This window comes from Harmonia axyridis, chromosome X (genome assembly GCF_914767665.1).
Source record: "Harmonia axyridis chromosome X, icHarAxyr1.1, whole genome shotgun sequence".
NCBI lineage: Eukaryota > Metazoa > Arthropoda > Insecta > Coleoptera > Coccinellidae > Harmonia > Harmonia axyridis.
Window position 1 is genome coordinate 383,442 of NC_059508.1, and position 26,685 is coordinate 410,126.

General features: G+C 35.4%; 1 protein-coding gene across 3 annotated transcripts in view; it reads left to right on the forward strand.

The window, feature by feature from the left end:
- LOC123686065 (protein amalgam-like) overlaps positions 1-26,685 on the forward strand; it is an 84,610-nt gene that overhangs the window by 17,234 nt on the left and 40,691 nt on the right. For 2 of the 3 annotated variants that reach the window (XM_045626023.1, XM_045626025.1), the window contains exon 2: positions 22,159-22,279. In XM_045626023.1, coding sequence (XP_045481979.1) covers positions 22,210-22,279 — 70 coding nt within the window. In that variant the 5' untranslated portion in view covers positions 22,159-22,209. Of the gene's footprint in view, positions 1-13,744; positions 13,749-22,158; positions 22,280-26,685 lie in introns of all 3 variants that reach the window. The other variant, XM_045626024.1, reaches the window with a different exon arrangement.

The following is a 26,685-nucleotide window of genomic DNA, read 5'->3' on the forward strand; positions in this document are numbered from 1 at the left end:
GAGAGCCGACAAAAAAGTTGCCAATATGGCGCAGCAACTGCAAAGTCGCGTGAATTAAGGACATATTCTTCGTAGATTTTACCCAGTGTTTCATCATAACGTTTCGGACTCTCCTGATACCTACTATTAAAGAAAAAAAAGTGAAATTCGACGTCCCTAGGACCATCGGAAGGTTATTGGCTCTCTGCACTTCTCTATTTTGTAATAGGGAGAAACAGATTTTGAGGAACATTTGGATGAAACCATGAATAAAATTTTTTAAAGATTCCGTTTCAGATTGCATCTCATTATGGAGATATACCAACTAACAAAGAAACTGCAACCCAGAAGGAACTGTTTAAATTTTACATTCTTTTGGTAAAACATAGTATTGAAGTAGTAAATGATTGAATTTGGAAAAAAAATCGTGAAGGTTTATTAGCTTGGGATAGTATCCCTCAAGAAGAAATAGACCATCTTATTGCATCAACATCCTGATGTGTTGGGGAGTGGATAATCCAAATTTCAATCATTTACTCCTTGCTATGCTATTTATGTGAAAAATTTAAATAAAATTTGAACCGCTCCTTCTGGGTATTGCAGTTTCTTTGTCAGTTTATTCCATAAAACATAACGGTCTGAATCTGAAGCAGTTTTCTATTTACATATTTGAATCTGGTTCAGTTTGCCATGTCTATTAGAGTTTGATTATTGGTTGGATTATTATTGATAGACCAACTAAATTCAATAGCTAGCATTCAGATGAAAAGGCATTATAACCCCAGATAGGTCTGTTTATCTCTGTTTATGATGGGAAAGGGTTGTCATCGACTTCAAAGAATGGAATAACGATTTATCTGTGAACGTCTTGCTGCTATCTCCTGATTGAACTCCTCCAAAAGTATTTCATAAGCTTCAGGCCCCAGATACGTATGAGTTTTTCAAATATATCGCATTGTCTACGTGAATTTTCTACTCCGTATATGATAAATTGTCTATTCGAATTCTCTAGGGTAGGTGAAAGCTTTCTTCGAGATTTCCACCCTAATGATTAATTTCAGTCCGAAAAATCATTCATATTTTCCATCATATGATAAATAATTCAAACGGTGAACTGCAACTTTTGAGAGAAGTTTTATGGACTGAATATCAATCAATGAATCTATTGCGGAAGTTTGATTACAAATATTCTGAGATTGCTTCGTACTTATTGATCGGTTTAATAAGTGTACTGAATAAAATGAGGACTTATTTCTCACACCCTATAAATTACAGATTCTCCACGTTTTCAATACTAGGTGCTAGTCTCTTATTTCGTATTTCTGTATCCCAGAGAGTTCGAGTATCGAAGAAAGAAATTCTCTCGGATATTGAAATTTTCAACTACTTGAATGATATCAACAGAAAAAAAGAAATACCTAGTTACCATCGTACAGAACTCAACTTGTCAGAAGTGGAGCAGATATTGGAGAACTGCAGCTTCGAGTTACAATCTACGACCTAGAAACCTCTGAAGATGCTCATCGCAGTAGTGAGCGAAACGTCAGTTTAAAAACCGTCTAGATTATGGCTAGAAACTCCAGAATTTTCCAGTTCTGTTGAATTTATTTGATTGCCTAAGAAAACTCGGGTAGGACTACATAAATACAAATAATTATTTTTGAAGTAAAATGAATAGAAGAAATTGCAATCTAATCCTTTTCAATCGTCCCTAGAGGTCGTATTCAAACAGACATAAAGATCAGAAAAGCTGTGGTGACTTCGAGGAGTTTATTTTATGATTCACTTAAAGTTTTTTCAATACAAACAGACGCTACGTAGTTTGTGCAATCTTTGGATGATACAACTCGAGATTACATTGATTCACGTCACCAGTGTTGACCTACGATATAACCAGAAGACATGAGCTTGCATAATGCCAACCTAACAGCATTCGTTTTATGTCGACTTCCTGCCACTAACCCTATTTTTGTGGAAGTATATGGTGTGCATCAGCGAGCCATTCGCCATTCCCAACCGATATTATTGGATGAATAACGATCAACTTAATCGACAACGTTATGGATTCATTGTTCGTGAATTCATTCAATGAAACTATTGTAAAATTGTATGATTCGGTTGTAGAATATTAACCATACGTCGTGCATATTAGTATTCAATTACGCTCTATTTTCGTTATGAATAAATTTCTGAAAATTTACAGGCCATCATCGAAATTTCCAACATCGGTATTGAGCAGATATCCATCCAATCAATTGGATTCTGTTTTCACTTCTTGAATGCCAAAACCCAAAACATACTTTTTTCTATGACGGAAAAAACGATCGACATTTCATAACCGGTCAAAAATAACATTTTCCATGAAATTATTGAGCGGTTAGCATTTTTTTCCCAGATATACAGGGTTCATCATTTCCCTATCAAATTCAAGACAATAACTCATCAAATGAGGGCTGAGCCTACTATTGTAAAGCAGGCTTGAAACAATGTAGTGCAGCACCTGTTCAATGACTCTTCATTGTGGCTTACACAAACAGCAGAAAACGCGTTTCTAATTTAATAGACAGATCGCTGATCAGTGTAATCGAAAGTTTGTCAATCTGTGGGTATGCAGCATCAAATATAGACATCAATCGCTTGCACATTCGTTTGAAATACCGGATTCTAACCACGGCCTATACAGTATATACATCACTCTAATTAGTAAATGGCAAGCCAAGCCATAAGATGATTAAAGCAATCACTCTGCTTACATGTAGCACCCTTGAGGGCAACAGCAAATATTGGTACTAAACGATGCATTTTTAATAGGTTGAATACTGATCCTTCAAACATTATTTGATGTGTACGTTGGAGAGTTCCCACTAGCTCATCGTTTGGGACCTAACTTCTGGGAGAAAGTGACCGTTTATAAGGGCACTCATCTCTTGCTGATGTTGTTCATTGGTTAATTTGGATGAAGAACATTATGGTCATGCTGATCGATACTGTAGGAATTGTAAGATTTTACTAAACGAATAATAAAGGATTTTTCTTCTGGAAATGAGTAGGATGAAAAAAGTGCTCTATAATATTTAATGAAATCGTAGTGAAGGGTGTTTTTTTTAGAGCTATAGAACTTTAAATTGCAATAAAACAACGAAGGATTATTCAATTGACATGAATTTTATTCATCCGCAATATAATCTTGTGGCATTACATTTTTAATATGATTTCTGGCATATGACCGCCACGGCTGGCTCGGATGTAGTCCAATCTGGACGTCCAATTTTCGATTACTTTTTCCAACATTTGTGGCCTTATATCGGCAATAACACGGCGAATGTTGTCTTCCAAATGGTCAAGGGTTTGTGGCTTATCCGCATAGACAATGACTTTACCTAGCCCCACAGAAAGTAGTCAAGCGGTATTGTATCACAAGATCTTGGAGGCCAATTCACAGGTCCAAAACATGAAATTAGGCGGTCACCAAACGTGTCTTTCAATAAATCGATTGTGGCACGAGCTGTGTGACATGTTGCGGCGTCTTGTGGGAACCACAGCTCCTCGACATCATGGTTGTTCAATTCAGGAATGAAAAAGTTAGTAATCATGGCTCTATACCGATCACCATTGACTGTAACGTTCTGGCCATCATCGTTTTTGAAGAAGTACGGACCAATGATTCCACCAGCCCATAAAGCGCACCAAACAGTCAGTTTTTCTGGATATAACGGTGTTTCGACATACACTTGAGGATTAGCTTTACTCCAAATGCGGCTGTTTTGTTTGTTGACGTAGCTATTCAACCAGAAGTGCGCTTCATCGCTAAACAAAATAAAATGGACGTAGTGCGCGATACGTATTCCGCACAGAACCATTGTTTTCGAAATAAAATTGCACTATTTGCAAGCGTTGTTCAGGCGTGAGTCTATTCATGATGAATTGCCAATCCAAACTGAGAATAAATCACTTGACAGCTGTTAAATCGGTCGCCATCTTGAACAGTAATGCCCACTTAAAGTTATATACTTCGAAAAAAAAACACCCGTTATAAGGTGATCATTCTTTCAAATGAATGAAGTAAAAAAATGATGGCATATTTCATTGAAATCAAAGATCAATTTGAAGTCTGCAATAATTCCTCCCTGGATCAGGCCAACGTCGAGATTAAAACCGTAAAAAAAGGGCCGAAGAGTTGAGATACAGTTCCTTATCTTAACTGAGTGGAAAGCAAATTTATCAAATGTTCAAACTCCAACCCTCTCCGGGTAAAATAAGGTGAATGAAACCCAAGACACCGGAGTTGAAAATTTCCCTCGATTAAATCTAGAGAATTATTACATTTATCCCCTACCTCCCCAAAGTCTCGGTTTATTTTTAATTATCCTTTTATTGAGTTAAATCTGGCGAGCACTTACAAAAATTTCCACTATATTTTGAGTCTGTCTTGTATTCGGCAGTGGCCTGTCTCGAATCGAGATATTTATGTGCCTCGAAATACATCAGCTGAAGAATGCGGGAGCATTTCATTGAAGTTAAAGATTCAGCTACTTCCTTCAGATTCATTTCTCGAATGAGAAGCGGAATTCCAACGTTCGTCGCTAGAACCAAGATCTTCGACCAGAAACTTTCAGTTTAAATTCAACATTCCACATTAATTAAATCCGGATATCAATTATTAACACGGTGTAATTGAAATGCATTTCGAAATCTATTTCTTCCATCAAATTTTCTCTCCGTTTCCGTTCTATTCGTTTATACTGTCTACGATGGGATTGCTCTAATCTCCCTATCGGATATGTGATTTCCATCTTCCTTGCTGCAGACATTGAACAGCGGTTTTATTGGAAAAAATGTTCGAAGAGACCGAATAGAACGATATATGCTATCATTTTTCAATCAAGAAGCAATAAAGGTAAAGATCTCATCATTCAAGGAAAAATTGAAAAACAATTATTGATAACAAAAGTGACCAAATCGACTCATACTATTTAGATAGACAATCAACTAGCATCCTGGATGTTATTCAAAATGACTGGTAAGACAATGAATTCCCGCCTAAAATGAATTGCTGAAAACTTGGACAAGTCTTATTAATAATCGAAATATTCTGGCTTCCCCCAAGTGACTTTGGATATACGTTGTTTTCGGACAGTTTCTGTCGATCGCCACTTTTCGACGACTTTTTCTAACCAATAGCAATTTAAGCAAGCAAGCATAGCTGAGCGAAGCTACGGGATTGCTAGAATTGCTATTGGTTAGATAGAGGCGAAAACGGTGGATGCAGAAGACATTCGAAGCTCAATTAATGCAATTTTGCCATTGTTTTCATTGATTTGTGACACGGCGCATGGTCTTGATCAAACAGCACCTTTTTTCTCTTCAAATGGGGCTGTTTCTCAACGATTTCATCCTTTAAACGATCCAATAACGCTATATAATAATCGCTGCATGATGGTCTGCTCCTTTTGGAGGTAATCAATGAATATTGTACCTTACGCATCCAAGAAGACTGATGCCATAACCTTGCCAGCTGACTGTTGTGTTTTTCCTCGCTTTGGATTCGGTTCATCGTGTGCAGTCCACTCAGCTGACTGTCGATTGGACTCCGGAGTGAATTGATGGAGCCATGTTTCATCCATTGTCACATATCGACGCAACAATTCAGGTTCCTTGCACTTAAACAGCTTCAAAAACTGCTCAGAATCATTAACACGTTGTTGCTTTTGATCGATTGTGAGCTCGGGCGGTACCTATCTTGCACACAGCTTTCTCATGTACAAATACGATATACACGTTCAGATGATATCTTCACAATGTCTGCTATCTCGATCAACTCCACTTTACGGTCATTCAAAATTATTTTGTGAACTTTTCTGGTTTTTTCGTCGGTGACTGCCTCTTTTGGGCGTTCACTGCGTTCGCCGTCTTCGCTGCTCATTTCACCACGTTTGAACTAAGCATACCAATCAATGATGGTTGATTTTACTGGTGCAGATCCCAGAAACTCTTCATAAAGCCAAGATTTTGCTTCAACTGTATCTTTTCCTTTCAAAAATATATATTGAATAAGCACATGAAATTTTTTTTGTCCATCTGTTTTCAAATAACAAAAGTAGCTACACTCACAACGCAATATCTCACAAACTAATGCTGGTAATAACTAAAAATCATATGGATTTAATAATAGCACTTCAATTGGCCTAATATTATGAACAAACAAACCTGTAGAGTAGAGTAAGATTGTGAAAGTGGGGGTAGAATACTCGAGTTTGCTATTTCACACTTGCTATCCACTTTACTCTCCCCTGCACTATTAAAATAAACCAAGCTTCAAGATCTAATAAATAGTCACATGCCGGAATATCGATATTGAAAGATATAAATTGAAATTCACAATTATTGATCGCAAAGCGACAAGTTGTCGATTGAATCATCGACTTCTGAAAGATTTCGACAAATCCGTCTAGAAGAAATCTGAGACAACTGGTAGCAGAAGGAAAAAAAATAATTGGGAACAAGTTGATTGATTCACGTTTTCAAATGATAGAAAGTTTGCTTGGATGAACTGAAATAATCCTGTGTTGAACACAGACCGGAAGTGCTAGCGTAGAGTCGTGATAAGGGTGCTGAGCGGCTACGCGAACTGACTTCTTGAACAACAGAAGAAATAATACCTACAAGATGATTAAACTAACACATTTACTACTTAGGCAGCTCTCACTGCTGTTTTATTAGACACAACAAACGCCTAGTTCGGAAACCGATGAGAAGGGAACTTTTCAGAGTCGAATGAAATGGCAAATTGCCCAGGAAATTGAATGAAATCACCTTCGAATAGCTGTCTGGGCCCCTTCGCATTATTCGAACTTTTTCTTTTATCGATGTGAAACAAAACGAAACTAGCATTACACCATTCTTGATGACAGTCTGCTGCCTGAATAGAGATTGACTTTTTCTCTCTCGCACTGAAACACTTCAATGTGAATTACTTCATAGTTATAAAACGACTATTATACAGATTTTATATTCGAAACCTGAACAGTGAAGATATTGGATTTATCCTGAAACCAAAACATTCAATATAAGTACATAATCACTTTTGTTTTCGATGAGAGTTTATGATTTGTGATTGCCTGAACATAATGAATCGCTTCAAACACAAATTTGAATTAATTTCAAAACAGTTGATAGTGATGAAACATACAATAGTTAAATACTCACAATTACTAGAATAAATCAGATAAAGACTGGTAGACATTGAACAAAAACTACATACAAGAAATAGAATAGGCCCTAGAACCGATCCCTGTAGTATTCAGTATCTATGTGAAATCAATTTATCACCAGGTTGGTTAAATGATCTGTTATATATTGGGTGTTTTTTTTCGTGGTCTATAACTTTAAGTTGGCATTACTGTTCAAGATAGCGATCGATTTAACAGCTGACAAGTGATTTATTCTCAGTTTGGTTTGGCAATTCATCATGAATAGACTCACGCCTGAACAACGCTTGCAAATAGTGCAATTTTATTTCGAAAATAATGGTTCTGTGCGTAATACGTATTGCGCACTACGTCCATTTTAGCGATGAAGCGCACTTCTGGTTGAATGGCTACGTCAACAAACAAAACTGCCGCATTTGGAGTGAAACTAATCCTCAAGTGTATGTCGAAACATTACATCCAGAAAAATTGACTGTTTGGTGCGCTTTATGGACTCTTGGAATCATTGGTCCGTACTTCTTCAAAAACTATGATGGCCAGAACGTTACAGTCAATGGTGATCGGTATAGAGCCATGATTACTAACTTTTTCATTCCTGAATTGAACAACCATGATGTCCAGGAGCTGTGGTTCCAACAAGACGGCGCAACATGTCACACAGCTCGTGCCACAATCGATTTATTGAAAGACACGTTTGGTGACCGCCTAATTTCACGTTTTGGATCTGTGAATTGGCCTCCAAGATCTTGTGATTTAACATCGCTAGATTACTTTCTGTGGGGCTATGTAAAGTCATTGGTCTATGCGGATAAGCCACAAACCTTTGACCATTTGGGAGACAACATTCGCCGTGTTATTGCCGATATACGACCACAAATGTTGGAAAAAGTCATCGAAAATTGGACGTCCAGATTGGACTACATCCGAGCCAGCCGTGGCGGTCATATGCCAGAAATCATATTTAAAATGTAATGCCACAAGTTTATCTTGCGGATAAATAAAATTCATGTGAATCGAAGTATCCTTCGTTGTTTTATTGCAATTTGAAGTTCTATAGCTCTAAAAAAAACACCCTTCATTTTAATTTTATTCAAAACCTTGCTTTCACGGAATGCAAAGCATACTACTCCAAAAATTCCAACCTAACCAACTAAAACGTCTAAAACTACTATTAAATCTCCTCTATAAAATTTTTGATATCGTGTATTAGATGTGAGGGAAGATTATTTCACAAATTCATTATATTGTTGGTCCAAATCTCAACTCACTGAATGATTTCTCTCCTCATCTTATAGTTTATATATCAGAAAAGTACGAGAAAGTTTTGTTCAGTTCTTCAGATCTTATTCCAGATAATAGTGTTGATAACAAATTCAGGTGATTACCCACGTGAGTGGAATAAATTCAGGAAGATCTTTTACTTTTCTGTTCAAGCTAGATAGAACTCTTTCTTTTGGGTTTGGTAAAAGGGACTTGGTGAATTCTCAGTTTCAGTATGTGTCTCCAAGATCAACAGCGATGTCCTGCTTGTTTCTGTTCGAGATCACGTGTCTTTGACAAACGAACATATACGTTTAAAGAACAATTATTTCAGAACTTCTAAAAGGATTATCTACTGGTTATTGAATTATATCGCAATGAATATTTTATTTATTCTCATTGCTCCTAAAGTTTTTCTTTATTTTCGGGAAATATTTTCTTTTATATATCCGAATATATATATTTATGGGAGAAAAGACTGAATGTTCTCTTTATTTTGGTTCAATTGCCTTCTACAGATGAGATGACAGAATCATCAGTTGAAAATATATAATCTTGATGGTATTGGATAATGAATTACCTGTCGAGTATCTCCTTCCATTGAAGGGTTTTTCTGATGATTGAGTCTATTAACAGGTATATTATTTTTCACTAACACGTTCGCAGAGCTGGAAGAGGGAACCCTTTCCCTAACTTTCAAGTTTGTTTTGTTTAATTCTGTAGGGTGAATTAAAGTTTGTTTTTCATTAACCTTTCATTTCTTGTGTCATCCTCGTGAAATAATTGTGATTAGCGCAACCATCTGAATTCAACTGCGTGTTTGCGTTTGAATTAGTTAAAAATAATTCTATATACACGGAGTTTCTGAGACTAGAACGTGACCGATAATAAAATATAGGAATTACGAATACGAACGAAACGACTTCGTAGAAAGCTGCATTTGTACTGCACTCAGAAAGGGGCTTATGCCTCTGAAATTCAGCACTGGACGAAGCATTAACAGATTAGTCTTTCTTGTATATTTTCCAGATGATTTCCTGACATTCGCCTTCACTGTATTGCTTCCAGTTTGTATAGAGTGGGTGTATACTCTGCAAACTCTCAATATATATGTATATAACAGAAAGGATGTTCCGTTCTAGGGCATAACATTGAGTTATTAAACATTATTCTGCCTAAAATTAACACTGAACCTACGTTAGAAAATTAACGAGATATAAAATTCATTTCGTTTATAAGTTGAATATAGTTGAATTCATGGAAGTGGAGGACTGAAAATCCAGATGAATCGAGACTCATTTTCGGCACTTTTCAAGCTACTCAATACAAAAGCCAGAACGTTCATTTTGTATTTTATGTATGACTCAGGAGGTTTTTGCATATGTCAATTAAATTTATCTCGAAAACATTCGGATTCTTGAGAAAACATTTCATAGAAATTTGGATTTAAATATGTACTCTTTATATACAGGGTGGCCATTTGAAAACGACACAGACGAGATTACAGACGAAATAAAGTTTTTCGATAGAAATGCTCGGACAGGTCGATTTCTGTTTCGAGGGGGACAACTTAAGATATAGGTTACGGACGCATAGCGCTTCAACCCTTGCTACTACAACCCTCACCCCCAAATTTTGAATAGGGAAGATGGGGTGAGTGATACCTCAATTTGAAGGTATTTTTATACTGATTTCAGCACAGTAATTGTTTTTTCATTTTATGCATTAGTTCTCAAAATATTCTTAACTAAGTATTTGAAAATGAAGTAGTGTTTTCATGGCACTTGTAGTGTTTTGTGAAAAATCGACATTTTGAGCTTCAAAACAACCATGACTGTGGCTTCCTTCCTAACTAACTAACGCATGAATATTTCGAGAACTAATGCATAAAATGAAAAAACAATTACTGTGCTGAAATCAGTATAAAAATACCTTTAAATGGAGGTATCACTCACCCCATCTTCCCTATTCAAAAATTGGGGGTGGGGGTTGTAGCAGCAAGGGTTGAAGCGCTATGCGTCCGTAACCTAAATCTTAAGTTGTCCCCCTCGAAACAGAAATCGACCTGTCCGAGCATTTCTATCGAAAAACTTTATTTCGTCTGTAATCTCGTCTGTTTCGTTTTCAAATGGCCACCCTGTATAACGTAGGCTTAACGAATATGTTCTGAATGTTGTTCGATATTATCGCTGAATGATGATGCGTTTAATTTAATTCAGCCGACCTCATCTCTCTCGTTAGTTTGGATGGAAAAAAAAACTCCTAATATATTTAGCTTACGCTAACTATGTGTCAAATATTTCACTTCGAGCAGAAAATATCTGCAGCAAAATTCGCGTATTTGTTGTATAACTGCAGCCACACGAGCTGTCCAACCAAAATCCGCAAAAGCGGATGAACTAGAACAAAAGGCAAAGGAAACTGTCACATATATTTCATTTTATTCAGCGTTTCGAATGTATGAAGTTGCCATACTTTTATTGATCCATAATTAATTCATGGTTGGTGAATTGTAACCCTTTTTTTTTAGGAATATCCGTAATTCAAATCGAAACAAATACTTGATTAAAAACTGATACACTTATGACTATTTCAAAACAATTTCCTTGACTAACTGGACAAGCATATAGAAGTAATAAATTCATGTTTGAAAGCTACATACATACAAAGTCTGCTACGTACCTATGATAAAAAATCATTTATAGTTTTCTTTTCCTACAAAATACTCAGAATTTGGGTAATCTAGACTGAATTATTCAGAACAGGCCTACTTGTAACCCTGCTCCCTCAAGGCGTTGTTGGAAAGGGATCATACTATCTATATGAATTTAAATATTAGGATTTTATCCCTATTTCCCCTCATCAGATATCGTTTTTGAAAAAAAGGTGCTAAATTTACTGTTAATTGGAGTGATTTATGAAACAATTCATTCTGCAACAATAACAAGTAATTGACCATCTCATTAGTCAGCATGGCATATCATACACCATTCTTATAACCTCATTAAGTAGTAGTGTATAATGCAGGCAGAAGAAAACAGAGAGTTAATATTGTCTTTATGGCTTTCATGAGATTTATGGACTTGGGCATAACTGGCATATTACATTCCATGAAGATTCAAAGGTAACTAACATGTTTCCACGTTTCTGAGGAAATGCATGCATTTTCTTTGAGTCGAGTGATTCTTTCAAGGATATAATTGCCGGATAATGAATATCCTGGAATTTCTTTCAAGTTTTTTGTTCACTGAGAGCATATTCATAATTTGCAGTTAGAAGTTTGACGTATTTGAAGAATTGAGAGGGCTAATCTGGAGCGACTAACAAATTTTGCGAATGAATTTTCAAAGTTTTAGTTTAACTTCATTGATTTAATTGATGGGCTAAACCGGTTCCCGTGTTATTCAGTAATCTCACTAATTAACGAAAATATACAATATACTAACTGACAAAGAAACTGCTACACCCAGAAGAAGCTGTTTCAATTTTGAACCGTACGAACAGCAATCCAACTACTGCTATGAGATCTTGTCAAGCGTGTTTTGATAATGCCCAAAATCGAAGAAGAGTAGGCACCGGATGTCGAAGGGGCTCAAATGAAGTTCTACTTATGGCCATTAGAGACTGATCTACGACAACTCGGACTTTAGCTGATGAGTGGTTAGAAGAACAATGCCATCTTGTAACTTATCCGAACGGTTTACCACCAGATAAGGTCTTTTGAATTGCAGCATTATCGACCCCATTTTGTGTTACCTCTGACGGTTAAGCATCGCCGGCAACAATTACAGTGGTGCAGAGAACGTTAACATTGAAATGTGGAAGGCATCCGGTCTTCTTTTCTGATGAATTTTCGATTTTCCTTGGGTGCACATGATGGCGGAAGAAAAACGTGAACCTCAGTTTGATGTTGAGCGTCATGTACACCGGACAGTAGGCGTTATGGTGGCCAAACACATCATTAACATCAAATTCATCAAAAAAATTGTAAACCCTTCGTTTTTTTTTCATTTACTCCTTGCTATACCTACTATCTATGTTTTACCAAAATAAATTCAAACAGCTCCTTCTGGGTGTTGCAGTTTCTTTGTCAGTTAGTATACCGAATCGATCAAACTGAAAATCAAAAACTTTTTGCGAAATAGTAGAATGAATATACATATATGAATTTTAAGAAACGTGTAGAGATTTTTATCTTGCTTAAATCAATTCGCGACATTATTTTCATCGTGAATCGAAGTCTGTCTATATAGCGAGGAGAAGTGTTTTCCAAATCGGCATGTATAGTATCCAAATATTCAGGAAACACCCCAGGCGTGACATAATAAAAAATGGGCATTTGGAAGAGATGTCCCGAAAAAAGAGGAGTAAGACTGATGAATTGCTGTTAATAAATATTCAAGTTCAGTATAGATGTAGCCCTTGTTCCGTTATCTAGCGATACATTGCTATTATTCATTCTCATTCAGCTGTAATCGAAATTGACATGATAGGGATAGATATTGGCTGTTAGACCGTTGAAACTTGAAAGAGGAGAAGAAGGAAACTAATAAACATCCAGCTTGTGTGTGACCCGAATCGATGACCATCTGGAAAAGTCAGTTTTGCGAAGTCAGAAACATAAAGCCCTGCACGTGATGAATTTGAAATAATAACTACATGAATGCGGCTGTTAGCCGATTCACGAAAGAAAATAATTCGTAGGAAATGAAATAAATGAGGTATTTTGCCCCTTACGTCCGCACACTTGTGAAGCACTCCGTTCAGGCAGATTCAACGCTGAGAAACTTAGATGTGCTGCAATTTAGGCTCTATTTCTCTTCCCTACGTGTGACGTTAATCGACTTGCCAGCTTCTGAAGTGGTTGAGAACAGCCAGAGTTCAGGGGGTTGCGTGATACCTCTCTGAACATCTATGAATTGTGTTTTAGTTATATTCAGATCGGCCAGCAAATGGAAATTGTTTCTTACATAAGCCTCTAACGGGCCGTCTTTACATTATACAACATTGACGTAAAGCTTTCGAGCGAATCCGTATTCACATAAGTTTTTTACGAAATTCATCATAAACTTTCAAACAGTTATACTGCAATACACTTATTCAATTTACTCTCGATTACCTGATAATTTCAAAACTAAATCCGTATTCATATTTTCGGAATAATTTCCTTGAGGAAAATAACTCTAGGAAATTAATGTATCCTTGGAAAGTTAGATTCTACATTCTCTACATTCAAATACATGAGTAATTGTGTATACTTTTATAGAATAAGCTGACATATATATATTGAAGGGCTTCCTCCTCATTCAAAACAGAATCTTCTCCATCCTTTCTCTTCAACAACGGTTGACGCCTTTATAATGAATCCTAAAACAAAAAAAAAAGGACCAGAAAGGAGTACTAAAAATTAGTTTCCATCATGTTGATTTTAAGTTACCAACCTATCCTTGAAAAGAAACTAAAACTGAATGGATAGCTTGGAAACCACCATAAAATGTATAAATTGGACAAGTATTCACTAAGTGGTCAATGGTTTCTTCTACACCACACTCACATAGTGGGCTATCAAAAAAAATGCCATTTGAAGAGCATACTATTACAACAACCAGTCCTAAGTCGATTTAGAATACACCAAATTTTCCTAGGAAGATTGACTTTTGTTGAAGACATTACAAGAACTCCATTCCGAACTCCAAATTTCCTTGTTACTTTCATTAGATCGAGGAAAGGTATAAATCCATAAAGGTTTGCGTGACTTTAATCTGTCAGTTCAATCATCTGGGAGGTAAGATACAATTGGAAATAAGTTCGGTTAAAAATGAAAATTTTTCCAAGATTTCTTGACTGAAACCTTTTTAGGTATATGAGGCAAAAATATATGTGATAGCACTGGTAACCAAAATAAAATTATTCTAAAAAGTTAAAGCAACGTATTTTATTGGGAGATGATTTCCAGTATAAAAGTGGTTTTGTTTCACCAAAGATTGATTACGTATTTCGGCAGAAAAAATTATTATTTCTTATCGAAATATTTCCACATTATGTTTCTCTCAATCCTAGAAGAACATGTCGAAACTTTATCATTATTCTTTCTCCTTATCAACGATCTTTTAATTCCACTGTTCCATTTGTCCGAGTGAATAAAAACAAACGACTCATTGTTAGTAGTCAATGAACATAATACTACTTTATCATTGTCTTCAGTCAATCAGTATTCCAAAGGGGATACAGAAGCTTCTACACCTACCCAATATATATCCAGCTTTCGAACAACAGGGATATTCCCGAAGGACATATAGTTGATGAGTACGTTCCTCCAGCAGATTTCAGTTACCCAACGTCCATTCTTAGCTGATTCATCGAAAATTTTGATATATTAACTTTTCGCAGAACTATTCGAAACTGAACTGTGCAGCCGCGAAATAACAATGATTAAACGTTAATCAATTATTGATTTACAGACAGAAATTTTCAGTTGGAGTAGGTTTTCATTATCAATACAGAATGCTCTTAAGTGAATACACAGAGAACTTCCCAATCACATTAACAGGCCAATTGAAAAGTCCCTGATCTACCATAGTAAAACACATTTTTCTGGCAGAATTCAATTTTATTATTCAACATAGTTGCCTTCGAGGGCGATACAGCGATTATAGCGATCATTCAACTTTTTGGATACCATTTTTGTTGAAATTTCATGAATTTTAATAAATTATTCGTTAAGATGGTTGAAAATCCATAAACCAATACAATTTTCAATTACGAATAATAAATGACATTTCATGAAATGTCAAATTCAGTTATCCAAATTTCGATTTTAGTTTCTATGTTTTCCGGAAGTCATAGACCGAGTCATAGACTACTCCACTCAGTTAGAAATCGTAGTATTTCCTCAGTTCAAGTTTTTCCTCGATAACTCTTAAATTTTTCGTATTCAGAATCAGAATAAATATTCAAAGATATAAGTAACCTATTATTGAAACTGTCCTGACTGATGGCAGGAAATGGTGAAATATTTCTGTTTTCTATAAAATACTTGATTGATTTTTCGATTTGGCTACGTAGCTGCTAATTTGACGTACTAAGAGCCTCAACATCATATGCCTATTCTACATGATTTCTCAAACCATTGATAACATTGCTAAAATCAGAAAATGTAATGAAAATTTTGTTGGTTAATATCATTTTAATCAATTCTTCCCTCAGTGGAATGAAGATTTAGGATGCGAAATCATTTTCTTCAGAACCCGTCATATATCAATTCTGACTTTGAAAGTAAATAGAGGAATAGATTTGATTGCGAAATATTCATCTTTTTTTACATAAACCACAGAATTGTGCCGAACATCATAGTCGGAATGATTAAAAGTATCAGTCACACAAAGAACTAAAACTACGTGAAAATGCATTTCAATAATACCCCTATGGACCACACTGGTCTATGCGAATTATTAGAAAGTAATTAAGAAGTGATAGATGCAGCCAATGAGTGTAACCAAAAACGCTCTCTAAGTGGAAAGGGGAATACGAGGGGAAATATTCAGCCAATAAGATCAATCTAATCGGGACATTCTTGTTTCCAAGACGATTTGCTAAATACCGGGGTTTATTTGAGAGTATTGATAGCAATATTTTCATAAATTCCAAAGGAATTTCTGAAAACTTGGACAACCCTTGTATAATTGAAATGTTCAGGCTTCCTCCAAGTGACTTTGGATATACTATACCTGCTGTTATTCAGGAAAACCCAATTGTTACACATGTTCAACTGCAGTCGAGAAAGAAAACATCATTAGTAAAAACGAATGTAACATCTGTTTTGATTATGATCAAACTTCCGAATATTAACAGCTGAAACGAGTCATAATTTATCATAACAACATTAGTTGTAGCTTCTAATGAATTTTCTTGAATTCCCACTTATCTTCCGATAACTTAGTCTAACAATGGTTGAATTACAATTGAGTGGTGAAATATATTTCATGAATATTACGTAGAGACTTAGAGCATCCCGATTCCAAAAGGCTTGTATTAGTCTCTTCCAGTAAATATGCAAATCAGGGATAAAATCTCTTTGAGAGGGATACCCTGAACTTTTCGAATGCATAAGTAGGTGTAGCCGTCCTATCCATCTCGACATATGTAAAGCATCCGTGTTGATTACTCAACAATCCTGGCGATATATAATACGGCCTCATGAATCTCATGAAACCATAAAGTGAGTATTAACTCTCCTCTCTGAGCCCTGCAGTTAAATACCAAATGAGGACATAAAGGCAAATAACGCATCCTTTCAAAATTGATGGTGGGGTCAATTCGGCGAAAATTGTTCCGACTACAAATCACCCGATATAATCATATTTCTCGTTCTAGAATTCGTTCGGAACATTACTCAGCCGAATAGAATATGTACAGGGTGGGCAAATTTCGATGTTTTAGCACTACAACTTTTAAACCAGAGGAGATAGGAAAAATCTGATTCCCCATTCTAGGTCTCTTTTTCTGAGAAACTAACAAATGTAGTATTCATTTTTGGTCACCTTCTTTTGTTTTCGAGTTATAAACGAAAATTGGAAAAATGGCGATATCGAAAAACATTTATATCTCCGCTAATATTGATGATAGAGCTCTGAAATTAAAACATTATACAGGCACTTTTTTACGTAAAATCCAGTGGCGTGCTCGTCTCTTCGGAAGGGTTTTTAATTACGAAGCTATGACCCAAAAATATGTTTTTTCAAACGACTTCTGTGCCATTTTTTGAAAGCTTAATTTTCCTGATTTCAGAAATATATAACATCGTATGGTTCGTATTAATATAAATAATAGAAAATGGTCTGAAACCTTTTTTTCACCTATTTTCACAATTTTTCTAATAGGCTGTTGTCTGGTCCAAAGCCGCAATAACTGAATTGAAAATAATCAAAGGGCACTATATGAAAATACAATAATTTACGAAAACCCGGCGCATTCGCCATTTTGCGTCAAAACTGATCTATCTGCAACTTCGAATGTTATTGTTATGGGACGTGCAAATTTCCAAAATCAAATTAAAGAACGACAGTCACTTTTCCATTTTGGAGCAGTCGCTGTAAACTGTGTCATATAATTGAATGGAATTCGATTCGAAAATTTCACATGATATTGTAGTTGGGTTTGATCCGATGAAAATATCTCACCTAGTGGAGCTTTTATCATTCAGTCGGCGATTTCTTAGAAAATATCGACATTTCGAACGAGCAAGTGCGAATGTAACGAAGTGAAGGGCCGCTTTCAGAGTCAATCATGTAGTTCTAACGATTAGGTGTCAAATAAAATCTGTATGTTGCCGCAGAAAATCAATGGCCAGAGCAAATTGTTGAATCAGGACGCCTCATCGTCTCTTCCATTGACTGCGGCAAAAAGAAACAATTTCCTAATTCCGCCGACTGAATCGACTAGAAACGAAGTGATCATCTGTATTCGTGGCTAGTTTTTGCGAAATCAAAGGAGCCGATCCTGATGGGTAGGACCCTTTATATGGATCAGGCAAGGGGCATTCTTAGACGCGTTTCTAAATCAGTCTGATTACAGATTGCAAAAGGCGCTACCTCGCTCGCTAACTCCCAGCCAGTTACTTTTATAACTACTTGCCAAGACAATGTAATTAAATGGCATCCATTTGTAATTTCGGGCGGCGTGTTGGGAATGTAAACGTAGGAACATGAAGAAGGTGTGACTGCAGGCCTCAGCTACAAACCCATCGTTGAGCCAACAAAAACAACCAGCTGCTCTGTCAATAGTTACGCCACAGTGAATAACTAGCAACAATATTGTGGACATTAGCATGACGTATCTTTCAAATACAGAAATTCCCTGAAAAACCGCTACTGTTCTTACGCGCTATACCCATTTTCTGACAACACTAAACTTCGCCACCCTTTCTTACTGAAAATGGCAAAAAATATTTTCCAATCGATATACACTATACAGGGTGATTCACCTTTAATTTTTAGCTGTAAATTTGCATATTGGTGTTTGAGACAATGATCTTTATTCCTAAAATATTTTCTATCTCTATCACTTCCGGTTATACCGAAAACAGACTACTACTTCCTTATTTCAAATGACACGCCCAGTATATTATTGCATCATTAGCTTTTTTGATGACAATTTCAGCAAAAAAAAAGAAAGAAAAAAATTAACGGTTCATGAGTTAATGGGTTTCTAATGAAATAAATTGGGGAACTCACATTTTTTTGAAGTATTTCGGCAGAAATTTTTTTTTTCGAAAAACGTTTTTCATTTTCTATTCTGCGAATACGTAGTATTATAAAACTGTTTGCAGTTTGGATCAAAAATGTACAGGGTGTTTATAAGAAAATCATGAACTTGTACAATTCAAATTCATCAAAACTTAAGTTTGAGTTGTCATTCATGATCTTCTGATGAACACCATGTACATTTTTAGTCTAAACTGCAAACAGTCGTAGTATACTACGTATTTGTAGAATCGAAAATGAAAAAGGTTTTTTCGAAAAAAATTTCTTCTTCTGTAGAAATATGCAAAAAATGTGTGTTCCTGTCGCCACAATTTTTTTCATAATAATTCGATTATCTCATGAACCGTTGAGTTTTTGCCCATGGTATGGCATATTGCTGAAATTGTCAAAAAACTATGTAATGATGCATTAATATACTGGGTGTGTCATTTGAAATAAGGAAGCAGTAGTCTGTTTCCGGTGTAAACGGAAGTTGTAGAGATCTGAAAATATTTTAGGAAGAAAGATCATTTTCTCAAACTCCAACATGAAATTATCAGCGAGAAATTTTGTTCAGTAGGTATTCCATAAACTCCTTATAGGCCATTGCGGTGAATCACCCTGTATTCGTGATTAATCAATTAGCAGAAGTTTTTAATTAATTAATTAAAAATTTAATTAATATTTATCCAAATTGAGATATATCCTTCGGCGAATGTTGGATTTCAAGCAAGAATTCAATATTAAAATATTTGTTTGAAGGTAAACAAATTGAATTTTTCAATAAATAAATCAATATGCAAACCTGTTCGATTTTCAGTAATAATATGCTTAGGACGTTGATAATAGTCGAGATAATTTTATAACAATCAACAGCTGGTTTCTCATAAAATTATGAGACATTTGTCAATGTCCAAGGGATATTATTACTGAAAATCAAACTGGTCTATACATTAAATTTTCCGACAGAAAAATTTATACCTTAAAACAAAACAACATTTATTCATTCATCAAAAGTACAGTTATCAAAGTACAATTCCACATTTTTTTACCATTGCTTTTTTAAATTCAGCCCTGTGTTTCTATCTGATATTGACCGCCCAATCTTTTAGTATCAACGCCAATTCTTTCATTTAGACTTTGAATATTCGCGTTTTTTAAACGTGACATTTAGAAATTTATTTGAAATGAAGTTGCCAAACTCAATCGTTGTCATAGTGATAGTAATTGCAAATGGGTGTAATTCTTTCATATGATACAAAATTCTAATGATTGTTAGAACTGTCAAAAACCGACTGAAAGGTAAAAAAGCTGATAAACTGAATACCAAACTGTATAGATATATTTCAGGATACCCATTTGGCTCGAAATTTATTCCACAGATATCTGGTGGAGAAGTCGAAACACAAGAAAGAATAGATGGAAAGGTGTCTCTGGTCCAGAATATAGTGCAGCTGATAAAGAAGCTCGGCTGTCAGTCATTCTCTCCTATTACAATACTTTCTCAATTTCCGTGAAGCTGGTGTGACATTCCATCATGTTGTCACAACAAAGTAAATTAGCGAAACGTCCTCAAAAATTCTCTAGTCAGTGTCCCGCTCTTTTTTCCGTCTGCTTTCTGTTTATTTCTTGATATATCACTTTCGAACCTCGTCAGAATCTCTACGAAGATTTTTCACATCAGCTCTATCTTTCTTGGTTTCCCTTCATCTAATTTAATATTGTAACGGATCTTCACTAAGCTTGTTTGGAGATGTTTTCATCCTCGCTTTCATAACGATTAAAGTTTTAAGTTATCTTCGATAACTTAGACGTTGCAGGATAAGTTAACGAATATAATCACGTTAAAATTGGCAAAATATCTAGGTATCCCAGGGAACTTGTCCCTCTTCAATGAGCAAATAATAACAGTTCAGGTATACCATTCGAAAAAGTTGAATTGACTTTTTAGTTTCGTATAATTTTTTATCGAATCCGAATATTTTGAAGCCATCATTGAATGAGATGCATGTATAACTGTTTCGGTTTGTTAAAAAGCAGGAGATTCTATTTTTAGAACTTTTTGAGATAGAAGCAACGGATTATGTTCATACATTGAAACTTCTGAACTTCCAAAGTTTATTTGATGGGATTCAAAGAATCTTCTTGATTAATGTCAGTTTGCTCAATCAGTTCATAGACGCTTATCACGCAATAAAGTGCTTAATTTTTGAAAGAATTTTCCAGGTTCCATGGATGGAAGTTGCACCATAGTTGTTACAAGTAAAAGTTATCAGCGTGTGAAGTATTTCAGCAGATATTCTCTAGCTCTACTACATATTAATTCTGTGAAAACTGCGTATGCTAAAAAAATTAATGAAATGTTAAATTCCCTACCTGCACTCATGCTGTTGGAACGTAGAAAAAACGAGAGAGACCTTCATTTATTCTGTTTGAGTTCTTGCAGAACGAAGTGGTAGTATGGAAACCAGGTGGTTTAACCTCAAACTAAATCGAATACTTCTGAAGAGCAGGGAAGTCCGAGATAAATATATTATGTATATGTTGCAAGGCAGATATGTGGTATCATTTCAAAGTTAGGGTACGAAATTCCTCCAGTGAAATGGGGGATTTTAGAGAATTCGGAAGTTTGCTTTCGATTTTGAAATATTAAATTGGGTCTCGTCCTAGTTTTGAATGAATAGTTTTACTCGTATAGTTGGTATATCGAACAATAGGAATTTTATTTTGTTAAGAGAGAAATTCAATTGAATTCTCTCAAAAATGAGATATCATTGACGTTAAGTTAGGAGCTTTTTTACACCTTTTTAATAAAATATAAATAACCTGTAACATGACATTTTCAGAAAATTTTCCATTTCCCACCACCATGTAAAAGATTTTGAGAAAAAACGAATTTAATGACGATCATCGAACCCTGAATATATCTAGCGTCAAATGAATCGAGAAAGTCATTTTCGGGGACAAATTACAGAGTGTTCCAAATTTGATGCCCACTGAAAGCATTTCGAGAACTATATAGGGTGTCTCATTTAAAAAACACCAACTTTCCTTTATATCTCTAAATTGATGATTATCATATAAACCTTGAAAACTTCTGAAGAAAAAATTCCGGAATTCTTCAGAAAACGCCCTGTAACTCGAGAACGAATCAAGATATGTATGATCTGCTGTCTGATATCTGATTATTTCCAAAAAAAGTCGTTTCTCGTTTAATAATTCTCGAGATGCACCCAGCTAGCATCGAATTTGGGACATCCTGTACATGTAAGTGTAAGATATCAATTTGATACGGGTACAAGAAGGAAATTGTCCTATCGACTTGTTGTGACTGTTAACAGTATTGCATTGTTTACAACTCGTCAGAACTAATCTCCTGATTGTTGTGTTTCATTGAATTCAAGTGAGACCTTAGTAGTGTAAGCTGTTTGGAAGCGATCAATGTTGTTAAATAACAATTATTGTTGCAGGCCTTGGGCTTTAACGGCCTTCAAGCCGAAATGGATTGAGTTAATGCAATCATGCATAGTCTGATACCGATCTTGAAAGCAGCGTCACTTTTGGTGAATGTGTTGTTAACATTCTTTCTAGGTGAGTACCTCAATAAGCAATAATGCAACTCTCAGCATGATTCAAACTGAATTCGCTTGTATGCCTGCTCAATTATGAAGGTTTAATATGGTATGGAAATCACTCGACGAACTGGACGAGAATTCCTGGCTATCCCTAGTCCTGAATTAAGGACATAATACAGAAAAAATGGGGCAATAACCTGTTGAGAAGAAAATATTTTCAAAATTTGGGGCGTAATGAAGGAAGATGAAAGAAATGCGGGGAATTGTACCTTTTAGATTGTAGAACGATAAACATTTAATGATATTTTGAATCTTTGGAGAATTTGGTTCAATAGAAATTTTTTTAAGAGTTAGTAGTTAATATTCATCCATTGCGATTCATTCCAGGACATGAAAGAAAGGACCAGGAATGGAAGTAAAAAAACTATAGAAACTTCACTCCTCTTTCAGGTTCTGCTGAAAAAAGTCAGCTTTCAGCTATGATCTATACACTCGTGGAGTTGAAAATCATAAGCCATTTTTGGTTTACAGTATCTTGATTTGCCAGTTCATTAAGTATGTTAGTATATTATTAAGATGGAGAAACTTTGCCTAAGTCCGATTTAACCATTATTGGGAACCCATTATTGATTTTGCTAACTACATTGCTGCCGAAATTCTAGTTTTCATTTCAGTTTCGATGCAAGACAAAAGCCCAATATCAAGGAGAATTTTTTTGACAGAGCCATTGGTTCCTCAAACGAATGGAAGAAAATTAACAAAAAAAGAAGCAGTATTATAGTAGGTTGTCTCTGCTCGTTATTGAACTTGAGGACTAAATTATATTTGGAAAAACATGTAATTTAAAGTAGGAAGAAAAGATCTTATAGAGAGAATTTGATGAAATACAAGAAAGCAAAGAAGAGATAGTGAAGAAAAGGTTATTAGACGTATAAAAATCATGAAAAATGATATAACTGTAAACACCCATAACAGGAGTGTGCGATAGTACAGAACTATCGATTGGCTGCTTAGGACATTCCTGCAAAATTGGTAAATTCAATGTCCCCTGAGAATTTTTACCCTGAAAGAACAGCATCAGTGGCGGAAGTGCTAGTCTCTTTCTTAACACGCACCTACAAACAGGGGCTTTATTGGTATTCCGCTCAAGCATCTGAATTATTTGTATTTTCTATCCAAGTCGGGGTGTATTGTTCACCTTTGTTTCAGAGCTCCGAATAATCAAGCAACCACCTTAGAATCGCAATTACGTTATGTGCTTGCCATTGTAATCGGCTCTTTCGGCTTCACGCCTCGCGATTTAGTCAATTAACAGCTTTAGATTGAATATGATAGGTCTCGTGAGTAGCTCCAATCGTTTGTTTATAAGATGTCAGTGTGCAGGGTGCACAAATGCATTATACAATAATTAAATTCCATTTGGGTAACATTTACAGGTGCGGTTACCACCACTACATACGCGACTGCTTACACATATGCTATAATTTCACGCATTCGTAATTTTATTAGTAAGTATATATGTGTTTATACGGTGTGGTTTTCACGATACTATTAACGGTTCAAGAGTGAAATGTGGCAAATTACCGGTTAAGGTGAAACAGTGTCGGCTAAACATAAATCAAGTTGTTCCGACTGCTATGGCCTGTTCTGCTTTTCCCCATGATCGTCCATTATCTTGCTTCTAATGAAACTATACTACAGCTACACAGAATGCAACACATGAAAATTTACATTTGGTCTCAACAGAAACACCGAATTCTACATCTTCTGATACCTCATCCACATCATTTTTGTACATTCAACTGCCATCAATAGCTCATCAATAAGATTCACGACTTGGCTTGGGATTGAGCTTGATTTCAAGTCAAGCTCAAGTTTTTTTTATGTTCTGGTTCCCACGAAAGGAGATATCCTGTAATGTTCAGAGAACATCGTGAGTCAAGTAGTAGTTTTTCAATCTCAAGTCAAGTCAAGTATTTATTTATCAAGTACTTGAATCATATCGAGCCATTTTTAGCAGTTTTATTGTGTAGTGAGACATACATAAAAAAATGATTGAATTAGAAGGAACCTCGCAAAAAATACTTTGCGCGACGCGTGCATATAAAGCTCAAGTAATATCAAGTAGCTTGATATCAAGTCATGTAATAAATATCTTAAATCAAGTCAAGCTCAAGTGTGTAATTTTTCACGAGCTTGAATTTCAAAGTCAAGTAGTTGGTTAAGGTGTCAAGCTACTTGGCTAGCTACCAACCTTTCTAGTTAGTTTTTGACCATAAGTAAAGTGGATTTAACCAAAATCTCAACTGCACTACATACGGTATAACCAGATCTTAAGATCCAGATCTGCATCCATAAATGTAAAGTAACGTTTGGTGATTTCTTTCCCGATCAGATTTTGGAATTTGTTGTAATGTACGTATATATATTTGAGGAATATAGCTCTTATTTACTTACTCATAAAATATTCGGTATATACGATGTTCCACCGATACATCTAGTTAACGTAGTGCATCGGTCGATATTCTGATGGGAGTCCGAAGAAATCAGCTCTAGTAAGCGCGGCGGACGGTCGAGACGGCCTCGGTGGTTGGGATCGGTCGGGAAAAGTTCGCTAAATCGTGTAATGTACTTATATACGACGAATAGAATATATAACGTAATACATCGGCTGATTTTCGAATCGAAGTCTTAGAAATTTTAAGTTTGGTGGCGCGTTGGAAGATCTTTCGTTAAACAAGTTTAGTTCAGGTGTTTGGATCGTTCGTTTTTATAACTGGATTGTTCATTTTCAATTTATGAAATTCTAAACTGGAATTCAGTCGATTAGATCGGATGGTCTCTCGTGTCTAGCAAACTTTCGATAGAGAGAGAATGAACATCCCGCTTGATCAAGATTTATTTATGAACTCTACCGATTACCATGCTTTCCCTGAATTTTTGTTTCGGCCAATACAGAATAATGAAGGTAGAACTGTTTTTTTTCATTAATCCGAAACGTAATAACATAACGAGGTACTCGACTTGATCAATCACTAATAATAGTGAAAGCATCGCCCATTTGAGGCTGGACTGAATTCGGTTGTTTCAAAAAAGTCAGAATATCGAAAATTTCGATTTCGTTCATTTATTCGAATGTTCGTTGATTAAAAATGTAATATTGACCCATTGGCAAATATCTCATCAACAATATTGGATTGGTTGGGTTTTGATATGAAGGCAATTGTTATCGATTTGGATTTAACGTGAAAATCTTGTTTTGTTCTATAACATCATCCCCCTAAACTGAGGGGAAAATAATTATATTCAGATCTGTACACTATATTCGCCCATGGGAGCCATAGCAATCAATCGTGAACAGTTTATTGACCGAATCCACGGGTGTTAAAGGGAGAAAACCTATTCAGATGCTCAACACGTACCTTAATTACGATGCTAAGGTGGGACATCTAATTATTTCAGACATAGATGAAGAAGGGAAATTACTGTATCTATTCCACGAAACTGTGTGTAATTCGTAAATAGTCACTAAATATTCATGAAATATCTGGATATTCCTCTATCAGTATTATCCATTCTCTAATCCACTCACACAAAATAAGGAGCTAGTTCATTGAACCCAGTAGTACAATTACAATAAAAAAGAGAAGAATGAAAGAGGAGTATTTTGTGTGGGGAGTTAAAATAGTTATTTTATCGTATTCGTTATCATCGACGTATTAGAAGAACAAAGCAGCAGTGACTGTCCTGTAAGTGATATACGGCATTCATCCGAAAGTATATGTTAATGAAGCCACAGAGTATCGATTTGGATTTTTACATTTCATTTCGATAAACGATATATACCGAATGCATTAAAAGAACTATAGATTCAGATATTATTCTGGTTTAACGGCAACTACCAACTCATAAAATTCAACATTTACATGTGGTGTAAATGTTTTATAGTACAGTACATATATTAAAATTTACGATTCATTCATTTAGTAGTTCCCTGTGGAACATTTTGGAGCATGAAATTGAAATGGAATCGCAAAGTGAATATGTGAACAAGTTAAAGGCAGTATGTCAATATGAAAATGGTATTTTTACATCAGGTCAAATGATTTTGTATATTTTTGTTTTATTTTTGTCGCAGATACTGAGAATGTGAGAAAGGCAATATTTTCGGAAAAACTGTGATGAAACACTAGCTTTCAGACAAACTAATCGATTTCATAAAGTGGAATATCCTACGAGAGCTCAATATACACTACTCAATCAAACTGAAATTCGAATAATTTCATTTTGTCTTCTTTGTGTAGCTGACGTTATTCTGCATTTCTAAGTAGAATTATGATCTATCACCAATCATAGAAATTTGCGTCTTACGTTTCGTGAATAGATTATTCATGAATTTCACATTTTTTTTGAATTAATTAA